The sequence below is a fragment of the Botryllus schlosseri genome, chromosome 14, assembly GCF_051294905.1.
Source record: "Botryllus schlosseri isolate E-star chromosome 14, Bs_hap1, whole genome shotgun sequence".
NCBI classification, from domain to species: Eukaryota; Metazoa; Chordata; class Ascidiacea; order Stolidobranchia; family Styelidae; genus Botryllus; species Botryllus schlosseri.
In genome coordinates, this window is record NC_137249.1 from 14,579,371 (window position 1) to 14,606,652 (window position 27,282).

The 27,282-nt window shown below is 43.1% G+C and overlaps 1 protein-coding gene across 5 annotated transcripts in view; it reads left to right on the forward strand.

Annotated features, from left to right (window-relative positions):
- Positions 1 to 717: 717 nt before the first annotated feature.
- Positions 718 to 27,282, forward strand: part of LOC145456506 (transmembrane and coiled-coil domains protein 1-like) — a 28,189-nt gene continuing 1,624 nt past the window's right edge. Inside the window, exons 1-12 of one of the 5 annotated variants that reach the window (XM_080334627.1) lie at positions 718 to 976; positions 1,589 to 1,650; positions 5,863 to 5,917; positions 18,059 to 18,155; positions 19,100 to 19,196; positions 19,954 to 20,101; positions 22,267 to 22,410; positions 23,880 to 23,967; positions 24,028 to 24,224; positions 25,032 to 25,141; positions 25,331 to 25,466; positions 26,879 to 27,091. In XM_080334627.1, coding sequence (XP_080190753.1) covers positions 920 to 976; positions 1,589 to 1,650; positions 5,863 to 5,917; positions 18,059 to 18,155; positions 19,100 to 19,196; positions 19,954 to 20,101; positions 22,267 to 22,410; positions 23,880 to 23,967; positions 24,028 to 24,224; positions 25,032 to 25,141; positions 25,331 to 25,466; positions 26,879 to 27,091 — 1,404 coding nt within the window. In that variant the 5' untranslated portion in view covers positions 718 to 919. Of the gene's footprint in view, positions 977 to 1,588; positions 1,651 to 5,862; positions 5,918 to 11,308; positions 12,891 to 12,959; positions 14,242 to 15,563; positions 17,765 to 18,058; positions 18,156 to 19,099; positions 19,197 to 19,953; positions 20,102 to 22,266; positions 22,411 to 23,879; positions 23,968 to 24,027; positions 24,225 to 25,031; positions 25,142 to 25,330; positions 25,467 to 26,878; positions 27,092 to 27,282 lie in introns of those variants that run through there. The other 4 variants (XM_080334631.1, XM_080334629.1, XM_080334626.1 and 1 more) reach the window with 4 other exon arrangements.

Consider the following 27,282-nt stretch of genomic DNA (forward strand, 5'->3'; position numbering starts at 1 on the left):
GCATACGTTCGGATATAACTGGTTGACTACATGACAGTTCGGACATGAACAATTTGGGAAATCCGTTACAATTCTAAAGTTGAATTCCTCCCTAAAAATTGCAAAATTCCCCCCAAGGGGGGAATTCCACCCCGGTTGGGAACCACTGGTTTAGTGGATGTATAAACGAGTTGCGTGAAGCAAGTTTTCCGGATTGTAACCTTTTACACATCTCTAGGGCTGCGACGAGTCAAGTATTGAGAAGAGATACCATATGTCCTCGTTTAAGAGCATTTGTCCTCATTTTTAATAAAACTAAAATTTCCTACTAGGACGCCCAAATGTCCTCTTTATTCGCAATCCTTACTCTCTTTTTGTTTTGAGTGTCAGACGACAGGACACCAAGGACACTGCTAGGTGACGCAAGAGCTACACAGTTTGTTTTGGTTTGGAAGACTGCAGCAGTAAAAGCTCGATCAGCTGGTGTGGGCATCTGAGAGTCGCAGCTTAGCCATGTGACTGTTGCAGTTTGGTCTAAGTTATCGTTTTTGGCTAGTTAGTTGCCATGTTTGTCAGGTCCGGTTGCGCGGTGACAGGGAAATCCTTGAAGGCTACATATAATTATTTGGCCGTATTATGGGTAAGTATCGCCAAGTTGTCAATGGTAAATATCCTAGCCACTTTCAAAGCAGCATTAAGTCAGCTTTAAAACTAGTTTCACTATGGTATGTTTGAACAATAGATGCAGACATTACTGTACTACATTATGTTTATGAGTTCTGAAGGTGACTGTTTGTGGCGTTGGCCTGTATTCGGGATCCTTATTCATGAGTTGTTGGTATCTTTTCCAGTGTAGTAGTCCTTGCCCCGAGGCTGTGGTCATGTAATAGCAATACCTAAGTTTGGAATGCTACAAAAGTACTGAATTCATGCTGTTTCGATGAAGAAGGTTCCCAGTTTGAAGAAACTACTCCCTGCCCATGGCTCCCCGGTTATGGTAGGTGGATTTTTAGCTTTTCGACACATTTCGCTGCCCTGAAATCGCCAAGTATCAGTTTCACTGCTGTCGTTGCCCCGAATATTTCAATGACTTCTTTACCTCTGAATCAAAAGCGCACAAGTACAACACACGCGCGTCCACGTCGTCCAAATATCATATGATCGACCGAAAAGATCATCGCTCTATCAAATATGCCGGACCTGATGTGTGGAACAGTATCCCGCCGGCCATCCGGCTGTCGACGAGCATGTCCACATTCAAGTCGAAATACAAGCAATTACTACTAAATAAATACAGTCCATCCTCAAGATTACAGAACCACGACCGACCTATCGATCTCGCTTCCCATGACATGCCGCCCTATTTCTTGTCGCTTCCTTTTTCTATACTATCTTCTTTACTTTCATTCAGTGTGCATGCCTCCTCTTTACATCGCCTAGGCCAAGGTGGGTGTCTGATTCCATAGACAACTCCTAGTCGCTTCGACATCTTCCTGTCTTTTCATTGTATCGCATTTTTTGTGGTGTATTGAACTGATAAAATTGCTAATAAACCAATGATGATGATGATGATGATGATTCAGCACAGCGGTTTATCCAATTTTAACAGGGGCACTTTTCAAGAGAAGATGCCAAGAAATGTGGCAGCCCCAAAAAACATACAAGATCAAGGTGAAATATTTCTATTGTAACTCTATACATATAATGACACGGGTCAATCGATCCACACGTAGCGTATAGCACCTAGCGGTATGTTCAATTGTTTGGGAATTTTTTGCTATATATGTGGACCAAGGTGGGAGTTTGATTGACTTCGCCATCAGTTCGATTCCTTCCTTCCTTTTATCCGTATTGAAATTTTTGAGATATCTTGAATTGATAAAAATGCATGGTGAAGGTGATGAATGACTCTTGTAATTTCCCGTAAAACAAATAGGCTAGGTTTGTTTCCTTTATACTTTTTCGCTACACATAGTTGGACTGGCTCTCCATGCTTGCTCCATATTTCTTGATATAGACAAAATTGACATCGCTAAGGAGTTGCAAATTACATTTGAAATTCCCTGTTTTATTGCTTCATTCACTGTAGATCACTAGCGATCAAGAAAATTGATTCCATAATCTGTGCTATTGTTGTTGAAATTTTCTGTTGACTTTTATCGGAAATTAATTTCTCAGATTAGTTTTTAACACGCACTTCTAACTGGACTGATTTTGGATTTATACTTTGAATATTTACTTTTCAAAATGCTTTTGGTCTTATAGCCATGCTTGTGAAGATTTTCCACCACCAATGTCAATTTAGAATAATACATATTTTTGGTCAACATAAGGCCTTTGTATTTAGCTGGAGACTTGGGGACTTGAGTAAGCTAAGATGGGTATTGGCAGTTTCAGCTAATGTATCAAGTCGATCGTGTTTTTTTCTACCATAGTGTACTAGCCATAATATAACTTTCAGATTTACTGATTGGTGCCGATATTAAAGTTTATGGAGGTCCTTCAAGGTCACCACGCAGACATCAGAAGGATTGTTGGTATTTGCTAATGATGACAATATTTTTATATGATAAGATTTAGAAGCTAGGTGAAAGTGATCATGTGTATCTAGGTGATGAAGTGTGATCTTTCCCCTCTATGCATTCAGACATTGTGATGTAATTTTCGTTTGTCACATTGTTATGGATCTGCGAATTCATGTAATTGTTGGAAACTCTTCATCTTCTCAAAATTTTAACCTACGTATGCCAATACAAGCATATTGAGTCTCTAATTGTGGGATTTACCAGAATATAGGCCTACGCTTGCACTAATCCTTATTATAAGGGTCTGGTTGTGCTGTGTTAATGAGAAATACTGAGAGGAGAGCAATTTTGATTGCAATCATTTTGAATTTCTGAACACTACAATACAATAATAATAATCTTTCCCTCAAATTAGACCCAAACGCTATGTGTTATAGACCTCACCGCCTTGTCACCGACAGAAATTGAAGCTGAAAAAACCTATTGCCTGTTGGTGTAACTTTATGAACAAATACATACAGTCCAGATATTAGCTCTCAAAAGACGCAATCATTTGATTTAAGTGCATTATACATTGTACACACCACGCTCAACATGTGTGTGATGATATATTGGTAATAATAATATTGCAAATCAATGTTAGGTGACCCAAATTAAAACTTATACGAAATCATATGTTGGTTTTGTTGTATAGGCTATAGGATGATAAAAGTATAGCACTATCAGTACCTTTAAAACAGACACAATGTACAGTAGAGGCTACTTGCGTATACCATTACTTTTTCTACCGGTTCTATATCATTCTTATTGGTAGGTTGATACCAATTTTAATATACTTTATGTTGCTTCTGTTTTGGGTCTTCCCATGCATAGCAGTAGCCCCATATTAAGACAATTTAAAGCGATTTGAAAACAGGGTCTTGAATTTCAGACATCTGTTTGTGATAATTTCAATTGCGGATATATTTCAAGTCCAGACAAAATAGGCATATTTACAAAAGACACCATTTGAAGTGCAAAAGTATAAGCCTAAATCATGTAGAATAAAAAGCATTCCAGCAAGCATCCGGAATATATATATATGATCTAGCCTACTTAAGTATTCAATAAAAAGTTTTTTTTACGGTACTTCGTTATTGAACAACTCTGCTTCAGGCAGTCTGCTTGAGAAATTTCACTGAATAACCTGCTTGTACTGCAGTCATGTTCGGTTAACGCGATGTATTTGATATGTGCTGATGTATAAGATGCTTGCGCAAAGCAAGGTAATTGTGATGCCAGAATCGTTGGTATTGTTATACTGGTACTCCATTGTATGTGTTGATTTGGCAGTCGCAAATTACGTAATGGCGCTACAGCAATGTCGGCTGACAATGATTCGTCTTTGTGCTCTTTGAGTTTTGCTACTCGTAAGTAGCGCTATGCTCTGGATTGTCATGTCACTTGATAGAGCTAGATGAATAGGTTTTATCAGATATGTTCTCATTACAAGTGCGATATCTCAGAATGTTTGTTTGTGTGGTTAGGCTATATATCATTATTGCAATATTTTGTAATGTAGGCCTGTATATTGCCAGAAGTGGTCAAAGCCTGAAGTAGTCGGTATTGCTACTCAAGTAGGAATGGAAGTAATGCCATAATTTCCTTCACAATTACAAGTAGAAATTTAGCTGTTGCGATTTAGGACATTCCAAAACTTCTTTGCATAAACGTAGAAAACGAAATACTTGAAAAATATTCAAAGAGTTTTGAAAAATAGAGATACATATACCATCCACCGCCGTTATGATTGTTAATGTTAAGCCTTCTGAAATCTACCTTACTTTCACTTTGATGCCTCATGCATTAATTGAATTCAGTTGTAATTCCTGATCGTTGCAGTGTAGCAAAATCTGTCAGTATTGTCCATACCAGATTTGCCTCAACCGTAAAAAACACATTTCCCCTCTTTTGCACGCATCATAACATTGTGTGATACTAGAGGTCGAGACTGGTGGACATCGGTTTCTCGAAGTAGTTCCACGTTTGTTTAATGCACGGGTCGGCAACCTTTTGCTGGTGACGGGCCAAACATCGAGTGAACAACTCTTTGGCGTGCCACAATTTTAAATTTTACGATAATGGCATTAGCTTATTACGATACATTGCTGTAATCTCAATCATACCAATCACAAAAGAGCGCAATATGTGTAGTCACACTTCAACAATACCACGTTAATGTGACACTTGAGGCTGCTTGCTTTGTGACAGTTTTTAACATCTGGAAACAAGTCAGATGAAGCAACAAACGGGACATTTTCTAAATGGACATCGGGCTAGGTCTTCGTGAATTTCATTAGTGGAAAACATTTGTTCACATAGTGGCAATTTATTTTGCATTGCTGGTCAAGCTGGAATACATACTAATTTCTATAAGCAAAAGTCAAGCAGCGATATGCCCTTTGTATGAAATTTGTCCTTCCAGCATTGCGTTTCAATAAGTTCTACACTCGAAATTTTATGAGAATGGTATTAGCGTCCACATCAAACGGAGTACTGAATAGCATGAATAAATTTTGTAGAGAATGAATGTCGAAAAAACTGGAAAATTCAGTAAATGAGTTTCCTATCACAGTGGCAATGCAGTGTTGCTCTTGCTACTAGTTTTGCTCAGTTCCGGTATGGGAAAGTGAGCATAATTTTATGTGTCCACTTGACATTCTCAGAGTCGCAGTTTTTTGTTCAAATGCGAGTATATTGTTCTGCCTATTTATTGGGATGGCTATAGTCATCGGCCTAATTTAATGCTGTATATGATGTAGTCATTGCAGTGGTACCCACTTTAAAAATTATGGAACACTCTCGGATGGACGATACACCTGAATGAAGAGCATAGGTCTAGTCTACGAGTACCGCCTTCGAGACAGTTTTATGGTGTGATAATAGACTATTACGACATACTTATATCGTAAAAATGCCACACAATTTCCAAACAGTGCCAACACTGCAGTTTGGAACTCGATAAGAAACGGCGCGGGCCTCATTCACTTGATTACTATAATTATTATGTCGCGGGCCGGACGATTTCGCATGCGGGCCGTAGGTTGCCAACCCATGGTTTAATGTATGCTAATGCTCAGTTATTCCTCCGTGGTGAGCACAGAGAAGGTACCCAATTCGAAAATATTGCCGGAGTCGGCTGGCAAACAAACAAACACTTGATTACTAAGAATACACCTACACGAAGTGCCATGGGACTCACTATGCCCGTGTTACACACTTGGTCAAATGGCCATCAGATTTTTATTACACATTTGACCAGTGAAATTCGGTCAGTTGCGATGTGGTACCTGGTTCATTTTTTTCTTCATTTTTGAAGGTCTGCAAGTGCGGTGGCTGCGCTGGTTACGTTTTCAATGTTCGACGTTGGTCATGTGAGTAATTTGTGCCATTTTTGCTATTGATGGTATGTATCCGTTGTCGCGCCGTTTTAAAAGCACGCCAACACCGTATTAATAATTTTGACGAAACACAGCGTTGTCATTGCCAGTCACAACACACATAATTCTATGACCCACGTCGATGCTTCATGAGCTGTTCAGGATGTGAATTTATCATTCAGTAAAAGCGGAATTTGACTAGTACATCCCTTTCCGGGTCACCCGCAAGGGCAAGAGTACTCCCATAGTTTACTTTCTGCGGTCATTACAATGTATCATGCAGTCGTTAGAATATCTGAATTAGATGTGTGTGTTATAGCTACTTTATGATTCATTTTCATCCCCATTACCGATGGCGCCCAAATCTTTATAAGGTCATCGGTTCGAAAGAAAGCATTTCGTAGTACGACATTGCGACGTCACATATCATCTGGTGTAACCAAACGTCAGAAGGTTTGGGCGTATTGCCGAATTTGTGCCTCGTCTGTGGTCGCTTGAGCCTTTGAATTCTTGAGTTATTTCAGCGTGCTGATATTTTACCTCGTCTTTCTCAAGTTGATTCAGTCCGCAAGTTCGAAAATCGATTATTTTAGGCTGGGATATCGGTTGCATAACAAATTATGAAGTCAGGAAGTCATCAGTCTATTTCGCATAACTTGCTCATTATTCGTTCAAGGCAACCGAATCGATGTTTCAGTGGTATTGAACTGCCATGTTGGTACATTGGCGATTATCGTTTGTGTTATTATTATCTTCGGTTGGGTCTAATTACCGTCTGTACTTATTCTTTGAGAGCTGATGTCGTCCCCTGCTCACGTCATACGTCTCATATTCTAAATATTGCCACCTCTTTTATATAGGCGGTTCGGGTAGTTAATTATTACAATACAAATTGGCGTTTCGTATCAGCTGATCGGGTGTCAAGTTTTGTCTCCTATGCTGACATGACGGGGCGCTAATATCGCAAAGAGCTTTCTTAATCAATCGAGCATACTCACTACTCAGCCAACGCCTAGCGTGCTTTTTACCTAATGACTTTAATCCCAATATTTGTTGTTGCGCATGTCTGCAACGGCCTTGTTGTCACATAACGCGGCGTAATATGTAGTCTGCCTGCTACGTCTTGTCTGTTTTTATTGTCACAATTTAGTTGATATCGGTGAGCAATGAGCATATTCGATGAACTCGCAGCCTGTGATCAAACAACAGCTACCGGATGGGGCCTTTACATTTCTCTCATCAAAAATTACCATGGCGCTGTTATTCCGTTGTCAATACGCCCTGGATGCTGCTCGCATATCCGCCTTTCGGTATGTCGCGCGTATGGAAGCTAAGCGAAGTCATTTCGTGATATTATTCTGCGAACGAGAGCTGTTCGATTTGAGATGATTGGCTTTCTACGAAATCCGACGCCTATGCCACGTTGTTTATCAGTATGAAGAACATACATTTGTGTCGAGTTATGGCGCAATCGGGGCGTTGTATATCGCTTTTACCGGTTTTATCCGGTGGTGAGACTTGTTTTCACAAATCCGGATCCTTTTACCGATTCTGTGACAACAATCCAATTCGTTTCGTCGCCAGCCTGGATCCAAGTCGAAGTCTATATCCGATTTTATTTGACTCAACTTGTTAAACTTGACCAGGGTCATTTTTATGAGATGGCGCATTTTAAATAATGATGTGACGTCAAGAATATCCATCATGGCGTAAACGAAACAAAAAAAAAACGTCACGATGTCCGAGACGGAAGTTTATTGGTGATTACGGCCTTTCACCCCCCCGGCCGCGCTCCTGCTCAAGTTCATTCAAAAGTGGAAATTGAAGGTTGTCAGATGTGTCATGTCCACACCCAGATTGGCGAAATTTGTCAGGTCAAGCGCGGTCTACGTCTTCAAATCCCTCCTTATACGAATCTACACTATCTGCTTTGAAATCACATACCATTTTTGTACAATATGCTCAATTGCTCATTGTACATGGGCGTGTTAGCGTCTGCTATATCCCCCCACTGTCATTTTCGGGAGTAGCGATGTCTATACTGTATACAGTCTCTCCTCAATCGATATTGGCCACGGGTTTGTATTGTTGCCGTCAATACTCGGTCATTGCTAATGACCGGGAGAGCGTGGAAGCACCTTCCTACCATCCTACAGTCCCTAAGACTGTACAAAACTGTTTTTCAATGTCTGTCTGTCTATCTGCTATAGATTGCAACTCGGGATGCATATTCGATGATAATGCTCATGCGCGTGTTTTTGTCATACCACCTACCACGTGCCTGACTTGCGACCGGGTAGTCATAAGATGAAGAACGAAATCCTCACCACAGCCGAGTAAAATGAGGCCGCCTGATAGTCCATTCAAGCGCGAATTATACTGCGTTTGACGTTTTCCGTCGTTCAAATTTTAAACGACACATGAAACACTTCCGAATGAAGTCACTAGCGCAGCGCATGGTCACATGGGTGCATTGCACCTTATTCACCTGACAGCATGCGGGGCTGGTTTCATCAGAGTGTCCTGTATGGCGGAGACACGGCGAGACTGGCCGGCTCGCTGCATTTGGGTTACGGCCATTTTTGACCGGTTCGCCGAGCGTTAAATTCTACAAAACGGGTATCAATGGAAAGCTGCTGCTGTACTGATTACGAAAACGTAAATTTTATTGTGCTCATGGCCCTGGAACCCCCCAAAATCAGCGTCGAAATTTGCGTTGTGATCGCGTTTGGTATTGTGACGTTGGTGTCCGGTCAATACCGAGAATGCTATTACCGAGAATGCTATTACCGAGAAGCTGACAGAGAAGCTGGCTAAGACGCTCAACGCTAACTATGACGCACTCCTCCGCTATGCACTCGGCATTCACCATCCGGAGCATATATCCACGAATGCATTGCGAGAGCTCACAGGAACGGTCCCATGCCGTCTACTGGCAGCTGAACGACGCTTCCGCCTAATCGCCATCTAGTGCGGCATCAAGACGAGCAACCAGCCGCCGCCATCATCAATCACATTCCGACGGAGCCATGGCGCAGAGGTGGCTGGAATCGGAAAACATGGCGTTCGACAATGGAGACTGACCTAGCGCAACGCGGGCTGTCGCTTGAAGACGCCCACGACCGCCTGCGTTGGAGACGCTTAATACGAGCCTAAAACTGACTATCTTGATGTTTTTTTGTTCCCTGTTTTCTTTTGCCCTTTTCATTTTATTTTATCCAATTGAAAAGTCGATATATATATACCGAGAAGGACAATATCGAGAATGGACACCACCGTGAATGGATATTACCGAGAATGCAAATATATGTAATGCAGGCATGTTATGCATATGAACGGGTCGCGTGTGTGCGTCACGGCGTTGTCACATTCGGTATCGATTCTCAGGTATAAATTTCTCGACAACGTCCGTTACGTTAAGCTCGATTCTTGGCATTGGCCATTCTCGGTAATGTCCATTCTCGGTAATGCCCGTTCTCGGTAGTGTCCATTCTAGGTAATGTCCGTTCTCGGTAATGTCCATTCTAGGTAATGTCCGTTCTCGGTAATGTCCATTCTCGGTAATGTCCATTGTCCATTGCTCTCTCTGGTTCTTTTGTCAGACAGAATTGTTGCGTCACAATGCCTAACACGATCACAATGCAAATTTAGAGGCTGATTGGGTGGTGTACCAGGGCCACAAGAACAATAAAATTATGTTTTCATAATCAGTACAGCAGCAGCTTCCCGTTGATACCCGTTCTATTGAATTTAGCGCTCGGCATGCTGTTTCCTCACATACTATGGTCGTAATCATCCTTCATTCTTGATTCCCTTTATTGTATATGTCGGATCTAGTCTCAAAGTGTGATAACTCGACTCTCAGCCGATTGCCATAGAGAATGTCGTGACTAGGTGGGGGTGTGCTGGAGTTATCGCCAGAATCCCGTAGCGTAGCGCCCTCTGGTATTAAACTTTGTGTCATCTGATAAAACATTCGATTTTGATTTCTCATTTTAAAGTTATGTTACATCTAGTCGCCATCGTTGCCAAATGAAGTCACTCTCTAGGATAATAATCACTTTTTGATGGCATGATTATTAGTCACTCAGGCAGCGGGCGGCATTGGGGGACAAGTTCTGCGATTGGAAGCTTGTTGTAAATGAGGCGATGAAGTTAAGGTGGAGGATGCTAGTGTCGTCCAGATAAACTAACAGAGATATGAGAATTTTTGCAACTTACGATTGCTAATTAGCTCGACTCCGTTATTGTATCGGTCCCCCCGCGTTTTACTTGTTACGGGCAATTAATACAAATCCGTCCAAACTGTGTAGATATGTAGGACTCACGCCAGGGTGGTAGCCGACAATGTTGTCGCTAGGTGCTGCTGTGGTTCGCTGTTTAAAGTCGAGATGCGCTCACGACACATCGATGCATCATTCCAGATCAGGGGTCACCAACACGCGGCCCGCGGGCCGCATGCGGCCCGCGAGGTCATCTTTTGCGGCCCGCCACATGATTTGACATTTCGGAAGAAAGCTAAGAAAACCATTTTGAAGTACTGAAATTGACTACAGGTTCAATATATTTTTGTTGTTGTTTCAAAATAAGCTATTCTCTTGTGCCCAACATCACTATTCGTTACAAGCTAAAACGGCTTTGGTGATGGCAACAGCATTCCATCGAGGGAGAATCAGATGATATGAATGAGCATGGGCATATATTGCCTTGACGTGAAGTGGCTTAAACACTGCCATAACCGAGACGCTAAGAAAACGGCTTATGGCAGTGGTTCTCAAACTGGGGGCGTGAAAGCATCTGAAGAAGGGCGGACCTGCGGTCAACTGAAAATTTTTTTGCGCTCCGCGCGATTTGCCTCAAATACATGGTTATTGCCCTGTGTGAAATTCCGAATTCATATCATACATTTCTCTATCCAGCAGTCATAACCTTCCATGCCATCAAGTTATCCGTTGGGATTACTAGCATTCTGGTTTCATTTTGTGATATGACGATACGGGGCGCGCAAAATTTTTCAGTAAGGGGGGCGTGTCTAAACAAAGTTTGAGAACCACTGGCTCAGGGCTTCCCCATAAGATCAAGCTTACGTGGAGATGGTCTTTCAGCTAGTAACGTTTCCAGGTATCATGCACAGCTCAGAGTTCAAAATAAAATGAAATTGATGATAGTGATTTTTGTTGTATTTGTATTCCTTTAATAAAATATTATTTCTAATGTGGTCACAATTCCCATCGCCTATGTTAGGTAGCACAGCGTTGTACCGACGTAGAGTTTTAAAACGTGGATACCTATTTGATATCGATACTGAATTCATGCGGCCCGCGGCCGCTACGAAATTTGAAAAGTGGCCCGCGACCCATTTTGCGTTGGCGACCCCTGTTCCAGATGCATGATCGGGTATGGCAAGAACTCAGGTTCGGCGGCTACCCGTGTCCACTGTACACTTGAGTTGCGCAGTACGCAGGAAAGTTACCATCACTGTTCTGTTATGGTTGTGCGTGCCAGGGTTTCCATGAGCCTTTGAAGATGGCAAAAAATTCCTAGTGGAACGTTATGCGTCTGACTTCAGCAAAGTTTCTGATTCTATTGGCGAATGATGATGACAGTATACAAAATAGACTTTGTACGATCAATCGATGGCGCATGGCCTGTTGGCTGCATTGTAATACCTACGATACCAAATCTACTTCCTAGTTCCTACTGCTGCATATATAGGATTGCCATTGTCTAAACCTGCTGTGAATAGAGCAATAGAATAGATTTCGGCAATCGAACACCCATTGGATATCCTGTATTTGCTCATCAGCCGAGGCATCATCATAGTAGAATGTAGATAGTAGATACGCCATGATTCAAGCAGCTCTGCTTGCAATGAAAGGAAATGATCTATTACTGTACGGATTTTGTTTTGAGCGCAGCTCAAAGACTGTTGTTAACGCATGGTTTTGGCCCGAATACTATGTTGATTTACGGCTGATTGGACTGGTGTAATAGTTAGATAGTTAACAGCTAGATGCTTTGGAAACGTTTGCTGCTAATATCAATTCGTAGTATCGGTGGAAAACCGATCTTGATATTGAAAGTGATAGATCCAAAGTTGAAGGTTTTGTTTACATTGGAGATGCCTCGTCAGCGAAGATAGTTCTGTTCTCATAGTTCGAGTAGTTGACGGTAAACAATGCCAGTGGTAGCCTAACCGTGTGAGCCGAGACTGCTTACCCGTAGCCAAACATTTCCGTACGGGAGTTGGAATGACCGCGTACTGAACTGTCCATAGCGACAAGACGAGCTAGACGGAAGGCACTCAAATCAGCTTTTTGTCACTGTAGTCCAGGCCTATTCTTAATGACGCGGGTTATTCAGTCGATCGATGATGCTTTTTCAACGGATGTTAGTAATTAGGAAATGGCGTATATTTGTTGAATATACAACATGAATAATACCAATCCGGTGAATGCTTCGGGCAATGGTGCCGCGTGGTTATGCTCAGCGTTCACTGTTAATAGGCCGCGAAGTACTGTCTTGGTACAAGCCGCCAATAAATGCCGTAGCAGAGGTATGTCTCATTTCCTGTTAGTGACTTTTGGAAGCGTAAAAGGATTCTTCGGTATGCAGTGCTGCTTTCGACAATGCATATCATAGGTTTTCATTTATCACGTCATCTTATATCATCATTCATTAAGCATAGTGTGTATCATAAGTCATGTAGCTAGATCAACAGGCTTCCTCGTTTCGGCAACGTCGCTAATATTACGATCAAAGACTTGAAAGACAGCTGACAGCGCAATCAACTCGATGCAAGCGGGATTTTTAGATGGTTGGCTACCGAGCGTGAAATTTTGTCATGCCGTGCTTGCTTTCAGCCGTGTCAGATAGCATGTTGCAGGCGAAGATGCAGCCGTGCGTCGACTTGAGAACGTTCACGCTATTGATAAAGCCGTCGATCTCAGGCGTGGCACCGGAAAATGTATGTAATCTGGATTTCATAGGCTCTTTCCACATATCAGTACATGATTGTTAATTCAAAATTATGGGATATGCGCCCCATTTCCTACTTTAATTCCATGTATCGGTGAAGGTATCTTGTCTGTTGGTCATTCGCCTTAATTTATGGAGTGGCAATCGTCTGCGCACCTCGATGCCAGCGTGACAAGTGCATTGCGGCTGGGATATGGATACTTCGATTTTTCGCGGGCAGTAATGATTAATTATCAGGGAGATAGAATGTACGTCAGGGCGACAGCTATGCATGCGGTCAGCAGTAGAAAAAATTTGTCAGATGCTTTCCGAAATGTGCCTTGAGACATTTTGCAGTCTACACCGCAGAGTAGGAGGTGCAGGGTAATGAAGGTATAGTAACTGGGGTCGTCGTCAGTAGCCTGCCTATTCGCTAATAATTGTGAAATAATATTTGCTAGTAATTGTGAAATCATATCGATTGGTAGCGGTCTCTTATTAAATTCGCTTGAGGTATGATGGATGAGGCATCTTCTACTTTCTGCATGGAATACCAGCATTACAAGCTGCAGGTCTGCTTGATGATGTAACTACAACGGAATATTAAACTTGATTAATTGTGTTTTTCATCATTTCTGTCAGTTTGCGAAAGTATTTAATCCTACGAACTTCTTTCAATATTCTACTAGATGCGTCTCTAGCCTTGTTATTTCATATATGTTCTCGAAATACACCATATCTTAGCTACGGTTACGATTGGTGACATGTCTGTCGACAAGGGAGAACGCGCAGCCGCGACAGCGGACGATGGCTTTTATGACGACATACTGGTCATCGCTCCCGAACAGGCTGACGCCGGCTCCACCCAGTCGACTCCCACAAAAGACTTGAGTGCCGATTTTTGGGCATCTTCATCGACCGCCGAGACTAGGTCTGCGGCGCTGGACAAATTACTGAGGCATAAATCGAACTCTATGCCGGCGAGCCGCAGCGTTGGGGATTTACTGTTGTCTTTCAAACACGAGGACAGCGCAGCGGTTGGCCCGTTCGAGAAAACCAAACTTCGAGTCTCCAAGTCGCTCTCCAGGTCGTCCTCGACGCGAGACTGCGACAGGCGGCCATGCGGCGTGGAAAAGCCGCGCAGTCGCACGCCGCAGCCGATGCGAAAAATCCTGTCCCGGGCTCGCTCCAACTCGCCGCATCATTCGAAACACAGCGCGAACTGGAGTGTGCCACGCGATCCGAGAAACGAAGCCGACGTGTCGACTTGGTCGAAAACGGTCAAGTTTTTGGCGCGAAAAACACCCGGCACGCCGTTTTTGGGACGATCCCATAAGGAGCCGCATGCACCGCATGCTCAGGTACTGGGTGAGCTAGCCGCTTGCGTTGGAAGTATTTCTTTTAGTTGTTACTCGGGCTAGGCCTCGCGATGTCACGCTGGTTGACTTGAGTGACATTCGAATTATGTTTTAATATGACCATGATCGATTCGTGCGTCACTTTTGCTAGGGAAGGTTGTCATGCCTATGGTTCTTGATTGTATGCGATGTGCTGCCGAATTAGCAACGTTCCTATTATTTGCACCCTATTTTCCCCGGTTGAGATTGGATGCGGATGTTGTTACAGACCGCGGTTCAATGTAAATGTGGGAATTGATTTATGGGATTCAAGTTTCCAGTCGACTAACGAAAGGTAGAATTGGGGACTGATCGTCATTCGGAAAGTTGATTCCGATCCGCAAAGCCTTGTGCATTGTTTCCGGAAGTAATTTCAAGAATATATTGCGCTTTTGTAACTGAGTTTGCGATGGCACTAATACAATGGTCGAGACGGTTTTGGAATACCGCCCTCCTTTTACGTACATTTCAAGCACACATATATGTTGTTTGTTGAAGCTCATAAAGGCGAATTAGAGGGACCGCTATTGGTAACATGCAGTAACACGTTTCAGCTTCGTCTGTAGTCAAGCATGATCGCAAGTTTAATTTGGGTTGAATTAAATGGGAGATTCAGATTACCGATTTGTATGAGGATCAGGGCTCTTCAAAAATGACTTTATTTTCTCAAATCGTACTGGCTACTTGATAAAATTGTTAGGTTACCTAATTTAAGCCTACGCACAAAATTTGGTTCAATTCCAGCCAGTAACCGCTTGCCACAGGAGAAGAAAGTTTCTATTTATTATATAAAAATAAATAATAAAAAATTTGAAAATTTTTTGTTCACCCCATGAAAGTGTTACGCTGTCTATAGAAACGATGCTCACCAAATTTGGTTCAATTCCAACCAGTGGAAGCGGCGTTATTGCCGTCGAAAAATTTGGATTTGAAGAAAATAGTATTTACGCTGACCGATTCTTTGTTTATTTATTAGAGTTGTGCTCACCACAGTAAATACTAGTTTATTCAAATCAAAAATTTTCGACGGCAACTGGTTGGAATTGAACCAAATTTGGTGAGGATCGTTTCTATAGACCGAGTAACACTTTCATAGGGTAAACAGAAAATTTTCCACTTTTTTACTAATAATTTTTATATAATAACTACAAACTTTCTTCTCCTGTAGCAGAGCGGTTACTGGCTGGAATTGAACCAAATTTTGCTTGTAGGCTTAAATTAGGTAACCTAACAATTTTATCAAGTAGCCAGTACGATTTGAGAAAAAAGTCATTTTTGAAGAGCCCTAATGAGGATATTAGCTTCGGAATTCGAATGGTAAATGGCCAAGTTTGTGGGCTTGCTCTTGCTGTTATGTCACTTGTGATCCATGCTCAATTGTTCATTTCGTTATGTAACGGTCCTATGCTTCGCAATACGTAAATAGCTTTGAATATGGTTCGATTTACTACTTTCCTGTTGTAAATTTCGGCCGATAAAAAGTATGGAAAAGCTATGATTCGATTCGAGCAAATTTCTGAGTATCCGTTTCGAATCAAATGTGACTCGATTTTGCCCATTATTTTAAGAGTTGAGCCCCATTTCTATAATGAGTTTCCGTTTTTCCGCCGGGATCGATTGAAAACGGCGAGATTGTTCCGGACTGCTGCATTAAATATTGATGCGTGCTTTCGTCGCTTGTCTTGCGTGAAGACGAATTGGAACACGGAAGTGACGTCACTTTTTTTTACAAACGGAGCACAAACACCGACCCTCACCCCTCAAATAGTCGTGTTATATTGGAAAGCGGGTACACACAGCTTGACGCCGGCATAATTATATTTATTTTATGACGCGACTTTGCTGCACTCATGGACACGCGCCTATTTGTGTGCCGGATTTTGGCCTTGCTGCGATGTCGTTTGATCAAGGTAATCGTGTATATGAGTATAGTGAGGTTTCTGGAGTTGTGATCTTTGCTAGTTCGTAGTAATATTGGAAGGATTCAATAAGGCGTCTTTGATTAAGCACTTATCTGAGTCACAACCACTCGATTCGGAGTTAAGTGTCTTTGATCCGAGGTCAGAACTGAGTGCATCTGTCGTGTGTGAAGAGATTTCTGACTATAGAAGGTGGGAATCCAGCAGAGATACTGTGCAATCTTTGTAATCTAATTGGTAAATTTGGATCTGTTGTTTATATTGAAATACATACTCTGAAAGTAATCTGAAGTAATGCGCGAGGATTAATTCACTTTTGATAGAATACCATTTCCATGTAGTCGAGCGCAATCGAATGACCACTACCGGTACGTTTAAAAGTTTCGTTCTGGTTACGCTATATACTAGTGGGGACCGTAATAATTTCTCAATCATTTTGCAGGATTCTAGAGTCCAGAGAACTTACCGGTGGATAACTCTGCCGGAAAAATTGTGGTGCTGTTGAGAAAGACTTCTAGATCCGTGCTCGTGTATTTATACTATTGAAAATTGATTTTTCGTGAACTGATCCATCCGGTCTGCAATCGGACAATGCTGACGTAATCTACCCTGATGAGGATCCTATATACTGGGTAATATCAGCTGGAAGCGGTTTTATGAATCCGTTCGGATCCTGGCCACCAAACTTGAAGGAAATTACATATTGTTTGACGTAGATGCTTCACAAAGTTACTGACGTTTGCGCTCGCAAAAAATGCGTTGTGAAGCAATAGAAGAAGTAACTGTGAACCACGAAACAATTATGCATGTAATTCCACGTTTGATCCGTTATTTGAAACTGTACCTGTCATACTTCGTTCATTTTATGTACTTTCATTTTTGTGCTTTGAACAAGACACGATATATTTAAATATTTGCTGCCGGTAAAGTGATTTCGAAATCTACGTGAGAATATTGATAGACAAAGTAAGAACTCGCTGCTCAGTGTTCCTGTTCCCGACGTTGCAAGAATGATATGTTTGAAGAGGCAAGATCGCGTCCATCTCCTGGCGACGCGTAATCGCCAATTGCGTTGTGGATCAAACGCATCGTATTTGCAATTCCAATCTTCGTCAAGTGGTTTCAGGCTATTTCCAGATTTCCATTACAATTGATGCGAAGGCTATGTCCTCAGTCAGTGATTTATCACCTGAAGATTAGAATAGTATATGCAGCCCAAGGACCTGTGCCAATAGTGGTTGTGACGATCAAGTTCTTATCCACCCACATACGTCACTGTGTTGTTCCGCGTTGACCTTATTTGTATTGCAACGGGAAATTCTCCTATCCTAACGACCAAGCCTTGTCGACTTAACGCATCGTTGATTATCTCACTTTTTCGTAACTTCGCGTTCTCCAGCCGTAGGCTAGCCGCTCGTGAGAAGATCGAGTCAATGGTGAACCATTTCACTGTAGCACTTCGGAAATGATGCGAACCTGAGCAGTGGACGTTAGATTTTAGAACAGCATCATTGACGCAGGGGATAGTAGACATGGACTGCGGTAGTACTGACTGCGGAAAAGAGCAGGTGACGTACCATACGGTACTGTTGTACACGTACATATTGTGTACAACGACGGCGTTTCTCTTGTGGTCCCGTTATATCATCATATGATCCCGAGAAATTATCCCGCGTGTGCAGTAAGAAGGATTAATTAGATCGTTATCTTGATATAATCTCCTTGCTGGCAATATATCTGTTGCTCTACCTGATGAAAGCACTAATGTCTCTTTAACCCGGTTGCTTAGAGTGCCGGTGTACCGCAATGGTTGCCATGCTAATTTTAGTATAATGTGAAGTCATAAAAGGTTGTATTTGCAGGGAATATCAGAACTTGGAGAAAATGTAGATACGGCCAGCTTCTCTGCCGCGGAGACGATCCAGGTTGACGGAGTCGATGCCCCGAACTTGGCTGGAGGTAAGAATAGTACTTTGAATCGTTTAGGCTGGACAATTGGCGAAACTAGTATATTCTGATAGTGATTGTTACGCAACATTATTCGGTAGCTGAGCAATGACACATTTATGTTATAAAAAATCGTTGCAATTCTCCGCGCTTAATCTGCATCTTTCAACGAAGTCCCTGTGCTGTGCCTGTGACACTTATATTACTGTTCCACGTAATATCGATTGTTCCTAGGACTCTGCTGTAGGTAGATGAACGCCCCGTGAATTTACGTGGTCGTTTCGCAACGAGGTCATTTTCGAGTAATCGATTTTTCGAGATAGCACCGTAATCCTTGCTGCGGCATTTATTGTCTTGCTTACAGCTATGATCGACTTGTAAATTTCTTTGTCGTCACTCTCTGAATTTCTTACAAAGTTTCTTTGTAGTCTAATGCTTTGTCTCACGGTGCTTCCAGTGGTTTTGTGGTGTTTTGGGCTGTAAAATATCCTCAACGCGTCGCATTCTACATTGTGTGTTTTGAAAAATAAAATAATGGAACCGATGATTGAACACGCCGTGTTATTACGACATACTTTACTATCAGTGCGGTACTTCGCTGCAATTAGAGAGCTAGCCACTCCCGCACGTGCTCTATTTAATTCTGAAGTGCTAAGTGGACTTATTTTATTTCACTTGTAATAGTACTTGGTATTTCGGATGGTGGTTACAGAATGTCGCAGATGTGGTACTATTTTCACTGCTTTGTCCCTATGACACGCTGACTCAACTGAGATAGCGGTAGGTGTATCGCCTTGGAAATGAAGGTCTTTGTGCGGTAGGAAATGTGATTCAAAGATTGCGTATGCGTCGCACAATTCGCAACGCGAGCGCTTGTTTAAAACTTGATGTACTATCGAATCTCATCAATGAGTTATAGCGAATGGTCGTGATTTTTCGTCATCGGAATTTCACAGGAGTCGCGAGCGATATGCCCGGGGACGTGCCCGACGGAGCAGTGCCCGCGACTGGATCGCATCGGGAAAGCCTCAGACAGAAAATCATGAAGACAAGGTGCGTTTTGCTATGGCGTAGCTAGACCCGCAAATTTGTTTTACTAATCGGTGTGGGATAGTCCGTTTGCTAAGGCTGTTTTTGTTCAAGTCGTGTTTGATCGGAAGTCTGCGTAGTAGTGCTGAGGTACTCGTATTTGACAAGACTTTGCTATGGAAGAACATATCAAAGTTCGCACTTTCAAGCTATCCTGGTAGAATATAGCATGGAAAAACAGTCAGGTTGCACATTACAGGCCTTGGCAGCGCGAATTCGCGTTAGGCTGCCGTTTTACGATGCTTGTCTTCTTTCCAATTCCATTATTTGTATACTACGAATTACCGAAACGATGTTAACTGCTATTGTAGTGAGGTTAAAAGTGGGTTGCGAACATCTTCTCTTCATTGTGTGTATCTAGGGACTCTGCGTGACGTTACCATTGACGTTATGGCGTTGCATTATTCCCCGTGTACCCTAACTAACCCATGTCCATGTGGCTTAGGCTTACTGAGTCATTCGTACGCCCTGTCCATTTTCGACACAACTAATGACGGTGCCTATATTTAAATCAAAAAGTCCATTGACATGAAATCGCGCGTGGCCCGAAAAAATTTTTCCAAGTCGAACAAATCTGACGAGAAAATATTCCACTTTTGTGGGTTTGCAAAATAATTGTTGGCCCTATAGATAGCGTATAGGCCTAATTCCACAATGCACAATTCCATTCCATGACCAATTGACCATGACCATTCGTATTCATATTAATCTTTCCTTCCAGCGAACAAATCAAAATCGAGCAACAAGCCCGCGACGAAAATGTGGCCGAATATTTGAGGCTATCGCAGACGGCCGACAAGCAGCAGGCCGTCCGAATGAAAACCGTGTTCGAGAAAAAGAACCTCAAGTCGAAAGCCGTGGTCGCGCAGGTGAGAGCCGTACGCAGTATTGGGCACGTACGTGTAGTGTAATTTTATAATATAGTTGTTTCACTAATCCATTGAACACGGGTGAAGACCACCTGGCCTAAGCGGTGTCTTAGAAAGGCCTGAAACGAAAGTACTCCTTGTTACAAGTCAGCAGATCAGGAATCGAATCAAATGTCATCGGCCTGATGTAATATTACCAAAGTAGCCGAAACACACGTATACCAAAAACAACAACAACATTGTGTTAGCATCACGTGGTTGGTAATATCTTTGCCATCTTCGGTTTCATTGGCTGCGTGGCTGGCGCATTATCGCAGAGATGGTCTATTTTAATTGGCCACACCGCAACATATTTTCGCGGATAATAGGATTACTTCACGCCACATCTTTTCTCAGTTTGGTTATCAGTACGTTTCGTGCCAATGTCTAATTTCGTGTAGACGTCTGATGAGCCTTTCATGGGCTGGCTCTATGTACGCCGTGAAATATTGCTGATCTTATATCAAGTCGATTTACAGTTCGTCGATTCGCGAGTTTACAACTTGATTTTTCGACGGATTTGTTATTTTGCTATTGTCTCTTTTCGTATGGGAACACTGCCGTGCTCATATGATTCCACGTAGAAGTCGTGGCCTGGCTTACAAAGTGTCGCTGCCTCAGCCCGTGAATGGATTGTAGATATATGTCACCTTTCCATTGTTCGGTATATACGTAACCACAGCGTCATCCATTATGACCCAGAAGTATTATAGACTGCACAATAGTAGTTGAGTTGTTGTTCGGAAGACTGGCCGGCCAGTGGCCGCTTGTTGTGTACTATGGCTGTACTATGGCTTGCGACTGTGTGGGAGCATGAAGTGTTCGCTGTATTTTGAAAAATGTTGTAATTGAGATTTGAGTATAGTGACCAAATTTAATGAAGCGCATATGTAGTTAACTCAGTGTAGCGAAGCAATTACGTCTTTCTGGGTCAGATATGGTCAATTGGTCATTCATCTCAAGTCACTCCCATACTTGGCAGCGTCGCCATTTCTGCTGCAATACTGTTATTTACCTGGATCGTAATGGGTAGCGAAAGGGCGTAATTTTTGCCATTCATAATATAGTGGTAGCTTTACAATTCTAGGATTGCCCCGTGTAGCGAGCCTCTCAGAGTTGGCAATTTTGGCAGCACTTTGTTTCTGACACATTATGGACATCCTCCTCCACTACATATCTGGGGAGCAGGCTATTGCAGCTATTAATCAAATTATCGGCACTGGTGGCTGTATGGCGCCTTCAATTTATTCGACTGGTAATAAACATAGCACCCTTGCTCCACGTGCTCTGCATAGTGCATATGCATTCGATGCGTAAACATAAATCGGCAGTCTTATCGCTAAAAGTAGTCTATTCATCGATGCGAAATGAATTATTCAATATTCGTTCGATTCGACTTATGGTCTTCAGTCGACGTTTGCGTAACGCACCGAAGTAGCTTTTGGACGCATTTAGGACGCGCCATCGCTGCACTACTGTGACGTCAGATGCGTGTCATTTATGTTTCGTGGCGGAAATAATTTATTGGCACAAATCTCAGCTGTCTAAACACTGTATATGCGCCCTGTAACGCGTGGTGACTTCCTACTAGTAATTAATTTCCATCGGTACGCGTTGTGTCATAAGTGCAGTTAACGTTATGACGTACGTAGCCATGTATCATTAGCTGACTGCGGCCAGACACTATGCGTTAGCAATGCCGAACGCATTCGAAGCGGTGATGCAGTCTCGCCATGCTAATATCACGGCGTCGATAGGATTGGAAACAGGAATAACGAATAGTTGTGTGACGCACCTGTACGCCGACCCCGGTTGCCGGTGTGCCACACCACGCGTAATTAATCTGCTACGTTATTTCATGCAGACCAGTAATATATAATAATTGACCGCGTAGTCGTGAGTTCAATCTACTCACCTTCGCACAGCTATCATTAGAATTGATGTGAGATCATGCCATAGCCTACGCGCTGTATTGGTTGTAGCCCTGGAGATTGACCAGCCGCCATGGGTTTGAAACGTGACCCGCACCGCAAACTTAGCCTGCGCTCCATGATAACCGGGAGGCTGGTATTCTGAAATGTGATTCGCGTTTTTCGCTTGGTAACGCGCGAAACCTTGATTTTCAGCTCCAGAAAAAACTGGATGGGTATCACCGCAAACTGCGAGACCTTGATAGCAACGGCGGCAGGGCGAGCAGCGCTAAGTACGGCCTAAAAGACGTGCAGGCCAAATTTAGCGATATCTCCGGCGGCGTGGCGAGCAGCGTGCAGGTGGGATTTCGCAGTCGTACGCGCGATATGATATGATCGAGACGGCAAATTTCGTGTCGTTGTGAGGGGCCGTTCACACTTTCATTTGTGTGCCTTCGAGTTGACTTTCATCAAAATACACCAGCCAAGGCTGTGTCAACAAAGAGTTCGTGTACCATCTAAAAATAGTACATTGAACGCTCTCGTATTCGAAATTTCATGCTGCTGACGTCACATTTTGTGATACGATTGTTGATATACGATGTTCTTTTGAATTCTCTACTAGTTGCTGACGATTACCCCTGAAAATTGTCATCCGAAAATATCCGGGTTCATTTCAATATGAATATACTATTCAACTGTATATTGAAGTTCTGTACCTCCAAGAGGCTATGCGATATGATATATAAATGTAACCCAGCGTTGATCTGTCCCCTGGGAGCATGCTATTTCGTAAGAGCTGTGTAGAAGGCTGCTCGCATGCGATGTAAGGCCTCTGTGTTTGTAGCGATTCATTTTCCGGGAATTGGGTATCGGCGGCGAGGTCTACAGCGTTCGAATAATGGTGTAGTGCACGAGCTGGAAGTAGGTTTGTTATTAAAGGAAGTTGTGGCGTCTTTCCCGTCCACGGTTGGCTTCCATAAGACACTAATGTAATGAAACTATACTGACCACGGTTAGTCATTCGATGGAACGCTTAATGTAGTCAAGGCCGGCTTGCCCGTTTTCTCACCTTCTCTGAAAAACGTCCGTTCTGTGTTCTCGCGTATTTCGGTTACTTCGTTGACTCGATAACAGACGATATAGATAGAACAACATCTTATTCACACTTTATTATGTTAGTGACATTGTCTAATTCAGACGCCGATGTCCAAATACCCGTCTGTGCTTTCAAGTATAGTTAATCGTTCGTGAATGGCTGTGCGAATGCGTGTCTTGCGTTACAGTCAAGTTCCTTACGTGTAATCGGACATGGCGAATGAGGTGCTCCGTGATACCGTACAGTATTTCGCGTTTCCGAAGGTCAACCGCTACATCAGCCCGAATAGTAGTCGGGCAGGGGTTAGCCTCGAAGTAGGCCAACCTTATGCTAATTATATATTTTGAGCTCTTTTAATTACTATATTTTGTGTAAATGACCCCTTAATTATGATGTAATATCAGTAATGGGGACTTGAATAGTTCAAACATGTATCGTTTTTGCGGCCACAAGGAAATTGATGCCAGCTACACGCCATGCAATATAATGTAATGTTTCTGGAGCATGACTATGTAGTCACGCTTTGTGACCATTCTGATGGTTGATCACTGCTTGATATATGTGTATTTTGTATTCCGTGAATATTCATTCCCTTGCGCAACATGTTTTTCAAAGGCGACACACGGCAAACCGAGGTTGTGACTTGCCAAGGGGTATATTTTCGTCACTCGCACCCGCATCGTTTGCCCAGCAGTATTAGTAGCCTTTATCGCATTCGTAATTTCGACAGGGTATCACGAACAAACTGAAAACATCCAACAAGAAATATCCCAGCGTCGACAACATAGCCGCGCTTAAGGACGAGTTCGGAGAGGAAGGTAGGTTAACGTCACGAGATTCGTTCGCACCAGATCTAATACTTCATTTCGCCTTGTCAGACATTGAGAGATCCAACAGCATCGAGGACGTGAGCGGTACCACGTCCGACTCTGGGGAGATCGGAAACTTGGACTATCCTCACTCGGCGCAAGCTTCCGTCAGCAGTTTGCCGCCTAGGCCGAGCTCCCCAGCGGTTCACATGGCCACTGTTCGGGAGCAGATCGCCACGCTCGCCCGAGCCATGAATAAGCTGCCGGTGAGTCGCCGCCGACAGGCTGTTGGTGTTTATGGTTTGTCTGAGTGCGGTTTTTCTCGTGGTGGTTTTGTGACTCTTTTGCGGTCATTACGATGCGTTGTGAATTTGCTGGTGGTCCGATAGCTTGGAGATTCTACTTTTGCATCGTACTCGGATACTAGGATGAAGTCGTCTTTGAATTTTGTGACTCCGTCGCTATCGCAATGGCAAAATCACTGTTAGTGAATCTCCAATTACAAATAATCGTATAAAATCAACACGAATTTACCTGATCCATAAGATATTTATAGCTGTAGTGTAGACAACCAAAGGGCCGATCTCGTATCCGCTCGTTGTTGACATACAAGTAATTCGCATTCTATAGTGCCTTGCGATAAACTGCTGTCTTTCGGGGGCCGCAGCGATTGTTTCATAACTAGGGTTGCATTTAAAACAAAAAACAATTTTAAACAAACAGATTTAAAACAAGGGCCTTGTTTGAAATATGTTTTTTTTCAAGCTAAGACGCCACGAAGACCTACGTACTATAGCTACGTACTATAGCTGTTGAACCGAATATTTTGATGTTTCCAATCATCCCATATCGTATACGTCGGCTATATTGGGTTGTAATTGTCTGTAGGCCAATACAACATGTTTTTGGAAAGTATTTACACAATTATGGCATGATTTTACAACTTGAAAAAACACAATTTATTTTTAAAGGCCTTCGTTTTAAACACTGTTTAAAACGTGTTCTAATCAAAGTGTTTTAAACAACAATTTGTTTTGAATGCAACCCTATTTATAACTGTTTTACGTTTATAGGAACTAGAGAGCGACTCGGCGCTCGTCAAAACTCAATTGGAAACTCTCAGCGCCAATCAGTCGAAAGTGGTCTCGGATTTCGAAGACCGGTTGAGACAAGTCAATTTCAGGTGAGAGCGTTTTGCCGTTGCGTATAGCGAACCTTAGTTTTGAGAATCGAGATGTGGGATGAGTTACCGTGACTATTTCCAACCAAACGCAACCGATTCGCCAATATTTGCTCACGCGTAAGCAAATTCCCGGCTGACAGCTACAACCGGAATCTCATGCGTAATTAGAGACACGTCGATCGTTTGCAGGTGCGCGGACCTCTCTAATCAGATACAAGACCTGACCGACCTGCATCGACGCGAGATGGATGACGTCAGACAGGAGTTGTCTAGCATGGAGGAGAAGTTGGAGTATCACGCGCAGGAGAGGGCGCGCGACATGCGGGTAAGCTCGTGAGCAATTTTCGAGAATTCTGCAGAGGTGGTCGGTAACGAAGTACTTCAAATTGATATTGCTTGCTCGTTATGCTTAAGTGGATATTTTTTAGACTGCCTCCAGTCCTTCTTGAAAGGGTTTTAGACAAACTGCTTGCTTTTTACAATTTGGATCTTGAAAAGTGTAAAGTAGTTTTAGGCTGCGTCGCTTTTGTGAGTGATATTGTCACAGGAGCCGCGTGAAATATTGTTTTAAAAGTAGCCACCTCCGATAAACCGTTGAAAATTTGCGACCCTTTGACCGAATCTGTTATATTGGAAGTACGTACTCTAGCACTCTCCATCCTCCGCGTAACCCAAATGGCGATAATTTGAAACGATGTACTCGTAACGCCGCAGCGTCTCACTCTCACGAGTCCCACCCCACGAATAATATTTCATCTCAGCCTACGTCTCGTGTCAATGAACCGTTTTTGTCCGCCAACGCGCTTGCGTGCCATGTAGCTTCGGATATTGTCGAGAACGCACACTACACAGTGTTGAAGTCCGTATATTCGAGTCATCTGTCATGTGATGGTTGATTTTAGTATGACGGCCGATGAACTTTGTTTCATGCCGTAGCTACGAATGATTTTGTCATGTGAACAAGATTAGGTGTTTCTGTTTTTGAGTTTTTGCAAAATTACATACGCGAGGCTTGAATTCGTTCAAGCTTGCTTCTTGCAATATGCGAAACGGATGCGCACCCGGTTGAGATCGGGATTGCTACCATACGAGGCGCGTCACACTACGTTGATCCGCTAATCTAGCATATTTTGCGAAATATTCCATCCTAAACCCACACCCAAATACGTTAATAAAGACATACCAATAGCCTAGTGCCGAACTTACCGTGTCCTACGTGACAATTCACACTCGTATTCAGTGAATTTATTAACACAATATTGATCCATCGCTTTCATAATAATAATAGTTGATGCATTCCTAATGCCACATTGACCAAGTGCCGAATTCAACATGCAGAATTCACTGGCCGTACGGCGGCGTCACGCTATTGCGATGTGTAGCTGAATATAGCGGATTTCGCAAAAGCTTTGCATACCGCCGGCGTCAGGCGTAGCCGATATCCGAAAACAGGTTTGCGCTGCAACAATTTACAGAAGGAGCGGACTTGCAAACAAGCAATTTAGTTAGTTAACGGCCAACTTGGTTTTATGTGTAGCTCTAGCTCCAGTGGCGCGTTTAAAATATGTACTTGCGTCGGCGTGAATCGTGATAACTGTGTTTTGCTTCGTGATGCTCTTGCAGCCAATGCTAGCTGAGAGTCATCACTACCAACAGTGGCTTAGCCAGCATCGGTGCTGACTGGATATGCTTTATTGTCCGTTTTGTCTCACGGAATTATCCCGCTTGCCTCGGCAGGAAGCGTTGGAGGGCTGCGAGACGCGAATCACCAAAATGGAAGTCCAACAGCAGCAGCAGCATCAGCAGCTGGTGACGATGGAGGGCGTGGAGAACGCCACCGCCAAGGCGCTGGTGGGGAAACTGATCAATCTCTTGTTGTCCGTGCTGGCGGTGCTGCTCGTTTTCGCGTCGACGATATCCAGCATCCTGACGCCTTTCGTGCGGAATCAGGTACGCGACGCTTGCACAGCATAAAGCTAATGTGGTATTTTTCGAGCGCGCCTCTTTCATCCCACTTTGTGACGATGCTGTGTGGGTTGCTCGCGACTTCAGAGCAATTTCCGCTAGCGTGCTAAGAATTGTACTGCGTGTGATACTACGCCGTGATTTCAAGACTTCCCACGATGGCGGAATGTATAAAA